The sequence below is a fragment of the Raphanus sativus genome, chromosome 2, assembly GCF_000801105.2.
Source record: "Raphanus sativus cultivar WK10039 chromosome 2, ASM80110v3, whole genome shotgun sequence".
In the NCBI taxonomy this organism is placed as follows: Eukaryota; Viridiplantae; Streptophyta; class Magnoliopsida; order Brassicales; family Brassicaceae; genus Raphanus; species Raphanus sativus.
In genome coordinates, this window is record NC_079512.1 from 27,614,061 (window position 1) to 27,629,601 (window position 15,541).

The 15,541-nt window shown below is 38.5% G+C and overlaps 6 protein-coding genes across 9 annotated transcripts; 3 read left to right on the plus strand and 3 right to left on the minus strand.

The window, feature by feature from the left end:
• Nucleotides 1–228: 228 nt before the first annotated feature.
• On the minus strand, nucleotides 229–1,892 carry LOC108842384 (cytochrome b-c1 complex subunit Rieske-2, mitochondrial). Its single transcript, XM_018615282.2, has 2 exons — nucleotides 1,657–1,892; nucleotides 229–1,112 (listed from the first exon to the last, which is right to left on the minus strand). The coding sequence occupies exons 1-2, from the start codon at nucleotides 1,832–1,834 to the stop codon at nucleotides 469–471; spliced, it is 822 nt and encodes a 273-aa protein (XP_018470784.2). The 5' UTR covers nucleotides 1,835–1,892; the 3' UTR covers nucleotides 229–468.
• A 328-nt stretch (nucleotides 1,893–2,220) lies between these two features.
• On the minus strand, nucleotides 2,221–3,701 carry LOC108842385 (ATP synthase subunit O, mitochondrial). Its single transcript, XM_018615283.2, has 6 exons — nucleotides 3,543–3,701; nucleotides 3,267–3,314; nucleotides 2,881–3,124; nucleotides 2,660–2,772; nucleotides 2,482–2,568; nucleotides 2,221–2,385 (listed from the first exon to the last, which is right to left on the minus strand). Exons 1-6 carry the CDS (start codon nucleotides 3,627–3,629, stop codon nucleotides 2,257–2,259), a joined length of 708 nt encoding a protein of 235 aa, XP_018470785.1. The 5' UTR covers nucleotides 3,630–3,701; the 3' UTR covers nucleotides 2,221–2,256.
• Nucleotides 3,702–4,773: 1,072 nt separating this feature from the next.
• LOC108840736 (protein IQ-DOMAIN 11) lies at nucleotides 4,774–6,588 on the plus strand. Of its 3 annotated transcripts, none has more exons than XM_018613564.2 (4): nucleotides 4,774–4,936; nucleotides 5,300–5,400; nucleotides 5,486–5,782; nucleotides 5,871–6,588. In XM_018613564.2, the coding sequence occupies exons 2-4, from the start codon at nucleotides 5,332–5,334 to the stop codon at nucleotides 6,396–6,398; spliced, it is 894 nt and encodes a 297-aa protein (XP_018469066.1). In that variant the 5' UTR covers nucleotides 4,774–4,936; nucleotides 5,300–5,331; the 3' UTR covers nucleotides 6,399–6,588. The 3 variants fall into 3 exon arrangements, with proteins under 3 accessions (XP_018469066.1, XP_018469069.1, XP_018469067.1); XM_018613567.2 differs by having other exon boundaries at nucleotides 4,774–4,932; nucleotides 5,276–5,400; XM_018613565.2 differs by having other exon boundaries at nucleotides 4,774–4,932.
• Nucleotides 6,589–7,148: 560 nt separating this feature from the next.
• On the plus strand, nucleotides 7,149–8,204 carry LOC108839938 (uncharacterized). The gene is made up of 3 exons (XM_018612724.2): nucleotides 7,149–7,328; nucleotides 7,579–7,851; nucleotides 8,003–8,204. Exons 1-3 carry the CDS (start codon nucleotides 7,210–7,212, stop codon nucleotides 8,088–8,090), a joined length of 480 nt encoding a protein of 159 aa, XP_018468226.1. The 5' UTR covers nucleotides 7,149–7,209; the 3' UTR covers nucleotides 8,091–8,204.
• An 88-nt stretch (nucleotides 8,205–8,292) lies between these two features.
• LOC108842689 (flowering time control protein FY) lies at nucleotides 8,293–12,961 on the minus strand. Of its 2 annotated transcripts, none has more exons than XM_018615675.2 (18): nucleotides 12,780–12,961; nucleotides 12,587–12,678; nucleotides 12,380–12,448; nucleotides 12,195–12,299; nucleotides 12,005–12,100; nucleotides 11,810–11,892; nucleotides 11,630–11,701; nucleotides 11,463–11,560; nucleotides 11,075–11,134; nucleotides 10,900–10,960; nucleotides 10,731–10,818; nucleotides 10,570–10,633; nucleotides 10,270–10,348; nucleotides 9,969–10,058; nucleotides 9,793–9,878; nucleotides 9,116–9,549; nucleotides 8,790–8,960; nucleotides 8,293–8,616 (listed from the first exon to the last, which is right to left on the minus strand). In XM_018615675.2, the coding sequence occupies exons 1-18, from the start codon at nucleotides 12,916–12,918 to the stop codon at nucleotides 8,566–8,568; spliced, it is 1,938 nt and encodes a 645-aa protein (XP_018471177.2). In that variant the 5' UTR covers nucleotides 12,919–12,961; the 3' UTR covers nucleotides 8,293–8,565. The 2 variants fall into 2 exon arrangements, with proteins under 2 accessions (XP_018471177.2, XP_018471176.2); XM_018615674.2 differs by having other exon boundaries at nucleotides 8,293–8,619.
• A 367-nt stretch (nucleotides 12,962–13,328) lies between these two features.
• LOC108839335 (ADP,ATP carrier protein 1, mitochondrial) lies at nucleotides 13,329–15,452 on the plus strand. The gene is made up of 4 exons (XM_057002878.1): nucleotides 13,329–13,478; nucleotides 13,885–14,346; nucleotides 14,426–14,794; nucleotides 14,881–15,452. The coding sequence occupies exons 2-4, from the start codon at nucleotides 13,894–13,896 to the stop codon at nucleotides 15,175–15,177; spliced, it is 1,119 nt and encodes a 372-aa protein (XP_056858858.1). The 5' UTR covers nucleotides 13,329–13,478; nucleotides 13,885–13,893; the 3' UTR covers nucleotides 15,178–15,452.
• Nucleotides 15,453–15,541: the final 89 nt, after the last annotated feature.

The following is a 15,541-nucleotide window of genomic DNA, read 5'->3' on the forward strand; positions in this document are numbered from 1 at the left end:
TAGATAATTAATAATAAATCATATTCAGATCCAAAATTTATAATGAATAAGCATTATTAGACTTCTAATCAAAATACTAGACAAACAATTTTCACAAGATAAAATATGTTTAGGCAGACGTATATATATATATATATATGTACCATATCAATTTGAGAAATAATGGTGAATTTCTGGTCAAACTAATGAACAAAAAGTATTAGCCGGCAAAAAAACTCCAGTTAAAACTATTACCAAAATTGTTTTTTCACCAAATGAAACAGATGATAAGTCATACAGTGACAAGTTTGTATTATTCAGCAAAACCAAAACAATCTTTTACTTTCCTTGCTGAGAAGACCCAGGTGTAAGGAAAGCGAGAACTTGCACGCTACATTTGTAGCCGGAAAGTATATATCAAAGAAAAACAAAAACATATGAGGATCTTTAAGACACAAAAACACTGTCTGATGTGCTTTTACTCCATCATTAACCAATGAGTAACTTATTCTCTTCCAAGAAGCTGTAAGTCGGTACTTCCAGGTTGTATGGTGCAGGACCTTTCCTGATCCTTCCAGAGATATCGTAATGCGAACCATGACACGGGCAAAACCATCCACCGTAATCACCAGCATTCGGCAAAGGGATGCACCCCAGGTGAGTGCAGACTCCTACCACCACCAACCATTCCGGATTCTTGACCCTCACCGAGTCTTCTTGCGGGTCCCTCAGTGATCCAAGATCCACGCTATTGGCTAGCTTGATATCGTCTTCAGTTCTTCGCCTGATGAAGACAGGCTTTCCACGCCACTTCACTGTGACAGTAGTTCCCGGCTCGATGCTCCCGAGGTCGACCTCGAGGGACGCAAGTGCAAGGACATCTTTACTTGCGGACATGCTAACAATGAGCTTCAGGACCAGAAGGCGGAGAACAGAGGCGTAGACAAACCTCCCACCGGACAGGACGAAATAGGCGAAGGCACGCTTGCTAGGGTCACCAGGTGGGTAACGCTCGTGGTTGTGGTCATCATAGACAATCTTCGAGTTAGGCGTCTTGACGGCCTCAACGGTGGCTGGGACTTCAGAAGCGAAGCCTACCTCATTTCCTTGGGTAATGACTTGAGAAGAGAAACCTGATAATAGCATGAAACATCAATATATATTTCACATCAAGGTAAAAAGCATTAATAAAGTGTTCTACAACAATAAGTATCAGGTAACAAACTGGTGAACAAATGACACTGAAGAAAAGTACTAAGTACATAAAATTGGAATCCAAGTATAACAGATTCATCCAAACAGTTTGAACAATACAGTGAAATCTAATAAAGAAATACATGAACACACACAAGATTCAAGTTTTATAAAATCAAGAAGCCAATGTGAATCTCACTATCGATATTGGATAACGCACCCCCCAAGGTTTATTACCAAACAGGAAGCTTTTTCTCATCAGACAGAAATGAAATGGTCAAATCACATCCCTCCAATCAACGAAATGGTACAAGAATCTCTAATAACCCGTCTAGATGGAAGTCAAAAGTCAAAACAGATCACTTGAAATCTAAATCATCATACAAGGATTTGATTTTTACGAACTTTTTTAAATCAACAACTGAAAGGAAAATTGAAATCAACCCAGAGAGAGAGAGGAAATGTTGTAGACTTGGGGCAGACCTCTTAAAAGGCTCCGGTGGTAAGAATTGAAACATGAAAGATCTGCAGAGGGAACAGATCTGGTGGAGTCGTCGCCTTCTTTGGAGATGGTGTGATCTCTGGAAAGGACGAAAGAGGTGGCAGTGGAAGATCTCTGCTGCTTTAGAGACAAAAGCCTCCTCCCTGCAACTCGCAACATCTTCTCTTCTCTTCGCTCAATGGGTAAGGTTACAAATGGTCTATTATGCCCAAATGAAAAAGAAAGATGACTCCTTTATACGTGTTCGAGAAAACGACAATCACTTTGGTTTTTATTACATAACACCATTTTGCAGCATCGTGGCATCTTAATGAACCTTATGTTTTTGTTATTATTTCTCGTGACTCATTATCATTGTGTTACCAAAATTAATGTAAACACAAAACAAAGACAAAAAATAATCTCATTGTTTGATATCTCCAAAAGCTTATTTTGAAGCAAACAACAATTGTAAAATGCAATGACAATTTTTTTCCAAAAAGTGTCTTGTATTAAATTGTTTCCCAGGAGGAGGGTCATATTTATTTGTCAACTGATTCTGTAGCAGCAAATCAGAAAGCATGTTTCTTAAGGGGAAATTATCAGAGGTTGGTGAAGTCAACAGGTTCACGGAGGAGCCTCTCCATCTGCTGTGCCCTTGTCCTGATAGACATGTCCAACACCTTTTGTTGAAACTCTACTATTAGCCCTCCATATATACTCGGATCAATCTGCCCCCATAACAAACAAACATTACCATCCATGTTTTAGATTCCCGCTTCATCAACACAAGCATGTGAATAAGGCGGCCCATCACTAGTACATACCTTTTGTTCCACAGTAACTTTCTTCCCTTCTCCAATTATCTCCTGAAGCGTCTCCTTAAGCTCTTTCTCCTCAGCAGGTGGTAGCGGCTGTTTGTCATAACAAAGAAAAAATAAAGCATTTGCTGTTTAGATTCTGTTGGTAAAACAGTTTCTGACAAAGTAAAAACTATTATCTTACCATGACTGTGGTAACCAAAACCTTGACGTCTCCCCTATGTGCCGTCGTCAGCTGCATGAATTTTTTCACAATCACGTCTAAGTTCTTCAGCTTCCCATTCTCAGCTAACAAAGCTGTTTGAGAAAAAAAAAGCAAAAGATCTTTTGATCAGTTACAACAAACAACATGGTTCACCAAAAAAAATCATCATAAACAAAGGCAATGAATTGAATTGACATTACAGAGGAAGTTCTTGGTGGGTTCAGCAAACTTTGCTTTGTCACAAACATCGACAATAGCAGCGAGTCTCGTCTCTCTAGGAACAGAGGGATCCTTAGTAAACTGTGAAAAAGTAGGGCTTGTCTTCATAGCCTCAACCAGCTCAGAAAGATCGGACTCAATCTTTTCCAAGGAGTTCATTTTCACAGCTGCAATGTACAGCCACGATGCAAAGTTGCCAGATTCACCAACCAAAGCCACAGGCACCTGAAAACCAAAATTGTATAATAAAAAAAAATAAAACAAAGTAAAGATCCATCCATTCATTTCATGCCTAAACCCAAATAATCCAAAGCCATTGCAGAGACTATCTCACATGTAAAAAATACATATAGTAAAGTGAGTGTACCTTAACGTTGCCGGTTTTCTGAGCAGAAGCTGTTGCATAATCTCTCAGCTGCGATTTGAAAAAAGTAAAAAAGATTTTTAATTGATAACATTCTCAGGAACCTTCAAAAGACACTGTAAACGCCATAATTAGAATAACTCCATCCATCCTCTCGTGTTAACATATCAAATCAGATGATAGGATCAAATGAACTTTGTACAAATCGATTCATGACAACGACAACAACAAAAAGTGGACTTGATTGAGTTTTGATTTGTTTTAAGGTAAAATGATTACCGAAGGGATAAGCGAAGATCTAGCATCTGAGACGGAGATGGTCCTGAAGAAGGAGATCCCGGATCTGATACGACCAGCCAATGCCATTTTGTTTCGTTGCAGATAATCTGATTGGAACCCTACACAACAATCGATCAGCTGTTTTGTCGAGAGATAGAGAATGAGAAGAGACTGGACTGGTCAGAGGAGTTACTTGGGCTTCACTGGGCTTACTATCGTTTATTTTATTGGGCTTATTACAGCCGAACTAAAAGTTACCCCTCTATATCATATAAATGGTGTCCAGAGAAAAAAAAATTAGTTTCAAAAATAATTAATGTTCTAGTTATTCTAAATAAAAATTAATATTATTTGAATTCTGTGACCAATTAAAAACAATAAAAAGTTTTATTGGTTAATTTAGTTTCACTCAATGATATTTTGTGTAATCAGGATAACTTGTACTCATTCCGTTTCATTTTAATTGTCGTTCTAGGTTTATACACACAAATTAATAAAACATATGATTTTGTATATTTCTAAGATAAAAACACAATTACATATACATCTAACTATATTTCAACCAATAGAAAAATAAAATGGAGAATCTTTTTAATAAATTTTGTATTGAAACTCTAAAACGACATTTATTTTGAAACAGAAAATTTTCTCTACAACGATAATTAAATCGAAATGGAGGAAGTATAAAATTTTGTATTTTATTAATCTACGTATAAAAACCTTAAAAACCATTTACAAGCGATACAAAAGTAGTATTTATTTGTAGAAAAATGCAATTGGATAGGCTGATAACAGTTGGATAAATTGTTTGTTTGTCATCTGAGAACAAATAGAAAAGTTTCATTATTATAAGCCTAACTATCTCACTTGCAAATAAGTCTTAGAATTGACTACTATGGCAAATATCATAAAAGACCCAACAGCACACGATCAGTTGTTAAGATAAAACCTTAGGATGATGACCTTGACTGGTGTTAATAGCACTAGTTCACGTTTCTAGCAAAAGTTTGTTGATAAACTGGTGTATGTTGCTATTCTTGGATGGTCACTAACTCATCTTAGCATCTAATAAAAACAGTTCTGAGTGACTTTTAAAGACAAATCGGATCTTAAACATATTTAGACAAAATCAAAGAAGTTTAGAGGAAGTTATAAGGGTAAAATAAGAAATTGCACGGAGTGCAAAATGAAGTGTCACGTTAACTTGTCGGAACAGTGGAGAAAACAACAACCTTCTCTCTTGTTTGTTCATATACAACGTTTTATGAACAAGTCATATTCTTCGCTGTTCAACAATATGCCTCCTGTCTAGAAAATCTGCATCCTTTTGATTTTTCTGAAAATTCAGTTTGAGCAGATGTTTTGAGAAATCTTTGACACCACCCACCAAGTAAGTAAGTTTGTTTTTTTTCTTTCTTAAATTGTTTTGTACTAATCTTGGAGACAAAACAACAACAATAGTTTTTTTTTTGCTAAAAAAAACAACAACAATAGTTGCTAGTGTGATCCAATTTTCTTGGGATATCTCTATAAGTTTTCAGGAAAGATTTTTGGCTTTTTATTTTTATTTTCTTTCTAGAATCAAACTATTCAAGAGTATTTGATATGAAGTATGATAAATAAAATCTATGGTTTTCATGACAATAGCACTATAAGAGATTTGCACCTCAAAATGACCCCTACTGATTTCATTTGCTCATTGTTTTGAATAATTAGTTTGAATCCCCATTCAGATTTTGGTTGACTGTATTTTCAAGGCTGTATATCAGAAGGTGATGGTTGTGCAACAATGGCAAAGAAGAAGGGACTGTTCACTATATTGAAAAGGATTTTTATTTCAGAAGCTCACTCAGATAAGGTTATAGAAAAAGAAAAAATCTCAATCTTCCTCCTAGTGAAAGTTTCTAGGCTTCTTGTTTCACTCTTGTTATGTATTTATGCAGAAAGAGAAGAGAAGAAAATGGACATTTTGGAAACTCAAAGTTAAGAAAAGATTACCTTCCATTACAGAACCTCCAGAGAACGGGACAAGACGCGAGGTAAACAAGGAGGAAAGTGTGTCTGACGTGGGTGAAGTCAGCCAAGCATCCTGTAGTGGACAGTTAGATTCCTTAGAAAATTTAGAAGGTTCAACATCCCTAGAACCTCCTGATCTTGTATCCCAGTATCAAATGTTTCTAAATAAAGAGGAAGAAGTTCTTGCTGCTACTAGGATTCAGACAGCTTTCCGGGGTTATCTTGTAAGATTATGTACCCTTTTTCCTTATGTAATTTCCAATCGTAGATCAGCAGTCTGCGTGCTGACAACGTTTCCAAACTTCAATGCAGGCAAGGAAAGCTCTACGTGCGTTGAAGGGAATAGTGAAACTCCAAGCATATATCAGAGGTGGTGCAGTGAGACGCCAAGCAGTGACTACATTAAAACGCTTGCAATCTGTTGTCAACATTCAGTCACAGGTCTGCGGAGGTAATCATAAAGATTATGGAGAGTGGAAGATGTTCAGCGAGAACTTACTCAAGGCACGTAAATCTAATATTAGAAGACAAGTTTCAATAATTGAAGAGGAAGAACAGAACCCTGGTGGTTGGATCACTGCCACTATTACACCAACTTATATGGTTGCAACAGAGTCAGCAAAGGCAAAGTCAAGATCTCCCATGAGCTCCCCGAGGGTAAGATCGAGAAGTTTTGACACGCAGTTAGAGAGTTACTCGCCGTATAAGAACAAGCTATGCCTGACGAGTTCGGTAATGAGTGAAGCACCAAGCAGAGTGAGAGTTGGTATTAGTAACAGTAGGGCAAGCGCATACCAGCAACGGTCTCCAGGGAAAAAGGGGTTAATAGATATGCAATAGTACTCTATTGAACGATCTCAGCATTAACTCAGAACGATTTTTGCCGAGCTGGAACAGGCAGAGCAGCTTTGAGATGAGTGTATGAGATTTTGAACCCATGTATATACTTACATACGTTTCCAAATGTTACTTGGGTCACATTCACATGTAATGTCCAAAAAAACTACTAGGCGATTTTACCTTTACAATCTTTGAATATTTTCGGAACTGCCATTCACAAATGAAAAGGTTTTTCTAGTGGTATAATTTGATGTCAAAGACATTTATTATTCTATTCTTTTGTATTCCATATCGAATAATTTTTTTTCAAATGTTTTTTGAATTTAATCGAAAATAAATCAATTTCTTTTTTGAAAAATCAATTTAGAAAAATTATTTCGCTTAAACTCGATTTATCCAGTATGATACAATTAAACATGATTCCTCGTAAAACATGTAAAATTGTAGGTTGTAAAATCATTTATAATTTTTTTATAATTTGTAATAGTTTAATTATCCAACATTTAAAAACTTGATTTATCGTCTACCCACCAATATACTAATTTGTAAAACACTAGCTAGTGTATCATCAAATCTTTTCTTTCTTTTCAACTAGTTTGCTTAACTCTATTTCATTTGTGTAAAGTACACAAAGACAATATTAAAAATAAAATATTGTTTTTATCAAATATTAGTTACAAAAAAAATATTTTAATTGATTTTAAATACGATATTTTTACCTCTTCACGGGTCTTTTTGTTCTTATTACATAAAAGGAAGGAAGCAAGACTCAAAGCGACACCGTTTTAGTGGAAGGTGAAGGAAGCAAGGTATGTCACTGGTAGACTACGACGATTCTTCTTCCGACGACGATGTCTTACCAGCGGCGGCGGTGCACAAGGAAGCTCTGCCACAACCACCGCAACAAAAACCCTCTCCCTCGAAATCACGGTGAGTGAGTTTAGTGTTTCCCAAAGTTCGGATCTTCTTGGATGATTAATCTGTTCCCTAAATTGTGTATGCATAGTTTCTGGAACAGAGTAAGTGTTTCCCCCTCGAAAGTGAATCACTTTTGGTTGATTCCGATCTCACTCACGTTTTTTTCTGATATTGAATACGATCAAGCTCTCAAAGTTTTGTTCTTGTTTCCACGTTTTAGTACTGCAGGTTTTTTAACTTGTAGCGTGTTTTTTTTGTTTAGGAGGAGGTCTTTAAATGAGAAGGTAGAAAGTGAGGTACTTCCTCAGCTACCAGATGCTTTGCTTCTTCTGGAGTCACCAACGCTTACACACGTGAGTGGCGGCGGTGGTGACCATGCTTCCGTTGTTGCAGCTGCAATGCGGAAACGAGACTTAAATGGCAACTCTTCTTCTCTTCCTCGTCGTCCCAAGGTGCCAAGAGGAGCTTTGCCTCATTCCAAGAATACTCCAGACACTATGGGTAATCTGCTTGTGCCTCCTCAGCTCAAAGGAAGGTTAGTCGATGGGTTATATATGGCTTGTTTCTTCTTTAATGCTCTCCCTGAAGGGGGGGGGGGGGGGGGGGGGTTAGGAAGCAGGTCCTAAACTATATGTAATATCTTGTTTGAAACACTTATGATGATCGCATTAACGTGGAATCTGCAGGAGCAATGTTGCCACAGAAGATATGAGCAAGCTTTTTGTGAAGAAACGGCAAGAGTCCTCCAAGGCAACATCTCCTAAAAAGGATTAGTTTCTTCAATTTTGAATGCAACCTATAGTGTTGGTATCTTAGTTTGTGGGGAAATAAAAACAGAGCATGTAACTTTACTTTCTTTCGTTTATTTATTACATGATTTCTATCGTCTTTCTTTTACCTCGATTGATAACATGTTTTTTTTTTTGGTTTGAAATTTACATTATCATGTTGACTAGATTTAGTATTAACAAAATAATTAAAAAACGTAAACATCAAATCTTATTTTAGAACAAAAAAACTCTGAAACAAAACTAGTTTTCTTCAAGTTTGTTAAACGAAAACTAAACTGGAATATGACATGTGAAAGTCACTAGAACTTCACTATAGTAACTTGTTCAGCTAAAAGAACATCAAAACATGACAGCAAAAGTACAAAACCATTCCAAAGCTTTGAATAATCTTAAACACAACTCCTTAGTAAGAATTGGCCAAGTCTACAAACAGGATATGTACTTGTTACAAGGGTGGTCTACTGATGTTGCTGATTGGTGTTTGGTGGAGGGCCTGCAGGTAAAGGCGGCTGCTGCATCACAGAGTAAAAATTAAAGAGAATGGATTAGTCAGCGAGTTTCATTCACCTCTAAATTTGAAACATCTAATCATAAAACTATTAGCCAATCCGTATATATATTTATTTGAAACCGTAACAAACGAGTATACTAAATAACAATAGAAGAGTGTGTAGAGAGAGACCTGTTGGAAAGGGTTGTTGTACCCTGGCATCATCTGTGGACGGTTGAAACCACGTCCTTGGGGATACATTGGGGGTGGTCCACCACTGCTTGGTGGTCCTAGAAATGTTCCCGAAGGAGCACCCATATAATGGCCTTGCGACATCTGAGGATTCATGCCTCCTTGCATTCCCTGATCCAACAACAAGTGACGATATCAATATCACTTCCAGTAGAGTAGTATTTGAAAACAGATAGCAGTCAAACAAAAAGAGGGATCCAACTCATGGGTCGCCACAAAAGAAAGGCTTAATTTTGGTCGATTTTCAAGAGGTCTGAGATTCACACCATTGGTCCAGGCATTGGATGAGACGTGGGCATTGAGGAAGGTGGCATGTGGGGAGGCACTTGCATAGTGCGGGGATGATGAGGGCGCAATGGCATATGAGACGATGGTGGTCGCTGAAGATGAGGCATATTGGGCATTGGAGGAATTTGCTGGGGATGACCTTGGTGGTGGTGGTGTTGCTGATACCCTTGCTGCTGGCTACTTCCAACAAGTGATGGGTGGGGGCCAGGTGGTAGCGGAGGAGCCATACCGCCTGGAAGAGGTTGATTATGTTCCCCTTGAGAGGATGCATCAAATGGCATTGCTATTCCGATTCCCGGGATGGTCCCCTCATTCCGGGTCAGCCCAGGAACAAATGCTCCAGGAGTTGGTGATGCCTCAGAGGGTTGGAAATTATCAGGCAGGCGATTGCTAAAACCTTGTTCATTATAGCCTGTTACAAATTAGACACACAGATCACAAGTTTAGCACTTCCATAAACAAATAAATAAATATAAACACTAGTTTCTGGTAATAATACAACTTGCAAGTACGAACCCAACCAGTTAAGTTAATCACAAGTTCACAACATCTTTGCTATCTACTAAAAAGGATAAGAGAATGATATTTATGCACACCCACACATTTCCGTAGCGATGTCTATTAAAAAACAAAGATATCAATAGCACAAAAATACCTTGGTTCTGCATAGCAAGGACATCTCGAGGATTATCTGCAGGCCTGTTTCTGGACCAAAACTTGGTTGTGTGATCATTGCTCCCACTGCACATATTAGGGTAAATAAGATTAATACTCTGGTGCTAACCACAGATCATCATAAGATAAAACTGTAGCACCAGATTACTGTACTACCTGCAGAGAAGATATCCAATAGGATGCCATGCAAGATCCCAAACACTGTTATCATGAGCACTTGAGATTTCAATCTGCGGGTTTTCATGCCTGAAAATAACGAAAAGTTTCATAATTAGACAAACATCAAACAAAACCGCGAAATATAAGGTTGAGAAAGATCCTACTAGCATGTACATATGTCATAACTGGAAATAAAATGTAGACAAGAAACAGATTTGATAAATCCTTCTAAATGATTAAAGCAACAGCAGCATGACTGGATAAATATAATAGCATATAGCTTCACAACAAAACCTACCCGACAATCCAATGACAAATGGATCCGTCAGCGCTCCCACTGACAAAGTATTCTTCATGAATTGGATGCCACGCCAAAGCTTTAAAAGAGGTCGATAACTTTTGATAAGAATTAGTTGTAAATAAGAAATGTGGAAGAAAGCAATTCAGAACCTTCATGTGATATTAACAAAAGAATAGGTACAATAATAATATTTTGAAACATATACATTAGTCCTAGCCAATGTACAGATACAAGATCTATACAGGCTCTGCTTCCATATGTATGAAGATATGATCATTACATAATTTGACAGCTTACATGTTACATCCTTCTTGTGCCCACGAAAGGATTCAAGCTCCTTCATAGTCCTTATATCATACAGCTGCAGATTCATGCATAGGTGTCATACAAATGCTTCCACAACGGCCCGGAAAAACTCTTGTTTGCAAATCCATACACCCAAAGAAAGTGAGCCTTACCTTAACAATTTGATCTTTCGAGGCTGTCAAAAGCCAATTGCCATTTTGGTTCCACTTCACACTAAGTACCATGTTTTTGTGACCATGACTGCAAAAGTAAGAAAAGCCATCAAATTCGTCAGAACTTGAAAATATTAATACGATGTAGATTACGTTTTGTATAACTTACAGTGAGCAAAGCTCTCTTGCAGTTCTGGTATCCCATATTTTGACAAGTTGATCTTTTCCACCTGACAACACGAATTAAAACCGTTAATAACCACCTTTTGAAAAGTCATCGAGAGAAGCTCCGAAGTATACAACTGTTTGCATATTATTGTATTATTCGAAATCAGAAGATGTACCAGAAACCAGTAGGGATTTTGTGGGGTGCCAGTCGACGCACTTGACATCCCAACCATGGCCTGCCTGAGTTCAAAATATAAAGAACCCTTTGGTCACTTCTATAATCCTCAGAATTCATACAACAAAAAGAAAAAAAAAACAGTCGAAGCATGCCTTTAACAGGATAAAAAATTGTCTTAAGCAACAATTTGGAGCCTCCAAAACCAAGTATGTTTTGCGTGGCATGATACCAAACCGAATCTCAATTACATTTTTTTTTATGTAGCCAATGGGTCAATTTTTAATAAGATACAGCTAAAACACATCTCGACTAGACTCTAAATTAGTAGAAAAGGACAATCGACTAAGAAGTTGGCTATTGCCGCCAATCTGTTCAAATAACATTACCGGTTAATGAAATTTCTTCTTGGCACTTGGCAAAATCCCACACTTTAACAGTTGTATCATCAGAACACGAACAGAACTTCAAATCTGTTTTACAGAAACTGTTTGATACACGATGTTAAAGTTTGAAGAGATTCATTTAGTGCAAATAAACATATCGGGCTTTTTACCTTATACCACGAACGGATTCCTTGTGAGCAGTTCTATTGGCCTTAACATTGTTCATATTGCTCTGCCAATATCTGATAAACAAGAGACAATTGATCCTTAAAAAACTAAATTCGACTCGTAGGATTCTGACAATCTGATGATAAAGGCAGATACTAAGGGTTGAAAGAGAGAGGAAATACTTTATCGTGCCTCCATCATCACCAGAAACCATCCAAATATCATTGTGGCTCCACACCATCGACCTTATAGGTTGATCATGTGCCTGATATTGATAACAGATTTTCAACAGTTCAATACAAGGAGCAACAGCTAAAGAGGAAACAAAACAGGAGTCCCCAAAAAGATTAATATACACAATCTGTAAAAAAGTGAACCTGAAGAATCATCTCGAAATTGAAAGATTGCCCATTCCAAAGAGTAAACTCCCCACTTTGGGAGCCGGTGATAAGTCGTCTTCCAGAAGGTGTCCACTACATACAACAAAACAAAAATCATTACGGGGATCAACATATATATAAACAGAGTAAAATACAATTCAAGCAGGCAGCAGTTAAGGGAATATACCACCACACAGTTGATTGAGCAACGGTTCTTGTTTAGAGATGAGTGAACAAACTTTGCAGCAAAACTTGTAGAAGGATTGTCTGAATAGGCAACTGGGGGAAGCATCTGAAACATTGATATATATAATAAGTCAAGAGCCGTAAAAATATTAGAATACTGGAAACATAATCCAGATGGTATCTAACATCAACTGCAGCAGCTGGAGTTGGTTGCAAAGAGGTCATATCCCTTGAGTCTCGCTGCCATGTTCGAGCCTGAACCAAAAAAAAAAACATATATTGATTAAAATTCACTCTTATGTAATGGTGACATATGTGGACAATGCAATGTAATAACTATTGTTGACATAAAAATTCAACTGGGGAAGAAAGATCATATGAGCTCTACATTACTTGAATATAATTGACAACGGTGCTCGTGTAATCAACAGCTCTTCTCTGTGTATGCTTTCTCATTCGTTTCCCTCCAAAACTGTCAACATGTGCTGCAAACATCGTACAAGAGCTCGTCAGATCTTGTATTTCATCGCTAATTGAAAGCAAAAAGCTTAAAAGTCTTTTCGAAACAGCTACTACGAATGCTTACAGTCAAAGTGATTTGGAGCAGAGGAATGGTGGTAGTCTGGGTTGATATTGGTGGAAGAGGCTGAGGGCTGACGCATCATCGGCGGGTGATGCATCGGTGGAAGCTGCTGCTGCTGCTGCTGCATCGAATCTCCGTACATTATTGCTTGCTAGCAAGCAGAAGTCTGACGAAAGGTTAGGGTTCTCTTCTTCTCCGCGAGTCAAACTTTGAAGAAATAATCGATCGGTTCGGTTCGGTTCGGTTCGGTTTGCTTTGCCAATCGGTTTTATCTGGGTTCTTAAACGTCACCGTTTGTAGTTGACCAGCAGAATCCGGCAAGTGCCAATCACATTCCAGATTGCCGGCGAAAAAGGAGGTGGCAAGATCTAGGGCCAATAAAGGAGTCTTATACATTTCCACGAAACGTTTTTATATCCTCTAGTAATCATAATCAACGACTCACAATCCATTTACATTAATCACGATGATCCAACGGATGTGGAGTCTCTAAGCCCACTAAGGGAGCGTCACACCTGATCACACCTTTCACTCACACTACTCGCGGCCCTATTTTCTGGAGGCAATAAAAGGGCAAAGAGAAGAGTCGCCTCATCGCCACACAAACAAAAGACATTCCTCCTTCTTTCTTCGCTCAGCTCCTACAAGAAAGGGCGAAGAATCTCCCCTCCTTGACCATCTCTTTACCATCGATTCCCTTTGGTAAGTTTAGATCTATCATCCTCTTTATATCTCCCTTCTGTTCATCTTATTTATATCGATCCGTTTCACAGTTTATTTTTTAATCATATATCAGCTAAGGTGAAATGATTCAGCTTCTAGTTTTAAGATCTGATGGTTTCTGATAGAATTGAACATAGATCCGTGGTTGAGTAGATCTGTATTACGTTTCCTTCGATCTGCTTGTGTAGATCTCGAAATGATTCGTCTATATTGTATGCTCATGTATGGATCTATTGCTCGGATCTTGTTAACGATAATTCTCAGCTTACGAATATGAACAGGATCTAGTTTTGGGATTGATAGGTTGCTAGATCTCATTTAGAGCTCATATAAACTATTGTTTGTTATAACTGTAGCTCACCGAGAGGTTTGTTGACTTTTGCAGAGGTCAAAAATGGTTGAACAGACTCAGCAAAAGGCATGTGGCCCACTCATGCGTTCCGGTGTTTCTCACGACATCATCCATGGCTACACATCTGGTATCCAGAGGCGTGCGACGTACGGGAACTACTCCAACGCTGCGTTCCAGTACCCTCTTACCACTTCCAGGATTGTGGCGACTACTTCTCCTGTGTTTGTCCAAGCCCCTGCGGAGAAAGGGTTCTCTAGCTTTGCTATCGATTTCCTCATGGGTGGTGTTTCCGCCGCTGTGTCTAAGACCGCTGCTGCTCCCATCGAGCGTGTCAAGCTTTTGATTCAGAACCAGGATGAGATGCTCAAGGCTGGAAGGCTCTCTGAGCCTTACAAGGGTATTGGTGACTGTTTCGGCAGGACCATTAAGGATGAAGGTTTTGGTTCTCTGTGGAGAGGAAACACTGCTAACGTTATCCGTTACTTCCCCACTCAGGTTTGGTTATGTTTCACATCCTTTGCTTCTAATTAAATGTCTATTACTTTGGTTACTGATACATCTCCTACTTTGTTAGGCCTTGAACTTTGCATTCAAAGATTACTTCAAGAGGCTTTTCAACTTCAAGAAGGACAGGGATGGTTACTGGAAGTGGTTTGCTGGTAACTTGGGATCTGGAGGTGCAGCTGGTGCATCTTCCCTTCTCTTCGTCTACTCTCTTGACTATGCACGTACCCGTCTTGCCAATGACTCCAAGGCAGCGAAGAAGGGAGGTGAAAGGCAGTTCAATGGTCTTGTTGATGTCTACAAGAAGACCCTCAAGTCTGATGGTATTGCTGGGCTTTACCGTGGATTCAACATCTCCTGTGTTGGTATCATTGTCTACCGTGGTCTCTACTTCGGACTCTACGACTCTTTGAAGCCTCTTCTCCCTGCTGATCTCCAGGTTTGATCCATCTCTTATGTCTCCATATCTTGACAACCTTGCCTTGTTTGTTTCTAATGTTGTTTTTCCTTTTTTGGCAATTTCAGGACAGCTTCTTCGCTAGTTTTGCCCTTGGATGGCTTATCACCAACGGTGCTGGTCTTGCATCTTACCCAATCGACACAGTCCGTAGAAGAATGATGATGACCTCCGGTGAAGCCGTCAAGTACAAGAGTTCGATGGATGCATTCCAACAGATCCTGAAGAAGGAAGGACCTAAGTCTTTGTTCAAGGGTGCTGGTGCCAACATCCTTCGTGCCATTGCAGGTGCTGGTGTGCTCTCTGGATACGACAAGCTGCAGTTACTTCTTCTCGGAAAGAAGTACGGATCTGGATCCGGCTAAGCATACTAATCCACCAGTCACCCAACAACAGTTGAATGCTTCGGCTTTTATTTTTATTTTATCTTCGATTTAATTTGCAGTTTTTCAGACTTTTTAAAAAGGTCAAGATGTTGATGAAATCTTTTGCTATAAACTAGAGAGAGGAGCAAGGGGAAATTTTCTTATTGAATAAATTTTGTATGGGGATGGAGTTTGACTTCCTCCATAAGTACCAAGTTACGATTGCGACTTTTTGTTCTATCAAGTTTAACCTTTTTAAAAATATTTTGATCTCATCTTTGTTTCTTTTAATATGAAGTTGAAACATTCGCTTCATATATTTGAACGTTCGATAGTTTACTTATTGCCATCACTAGATTCGTAG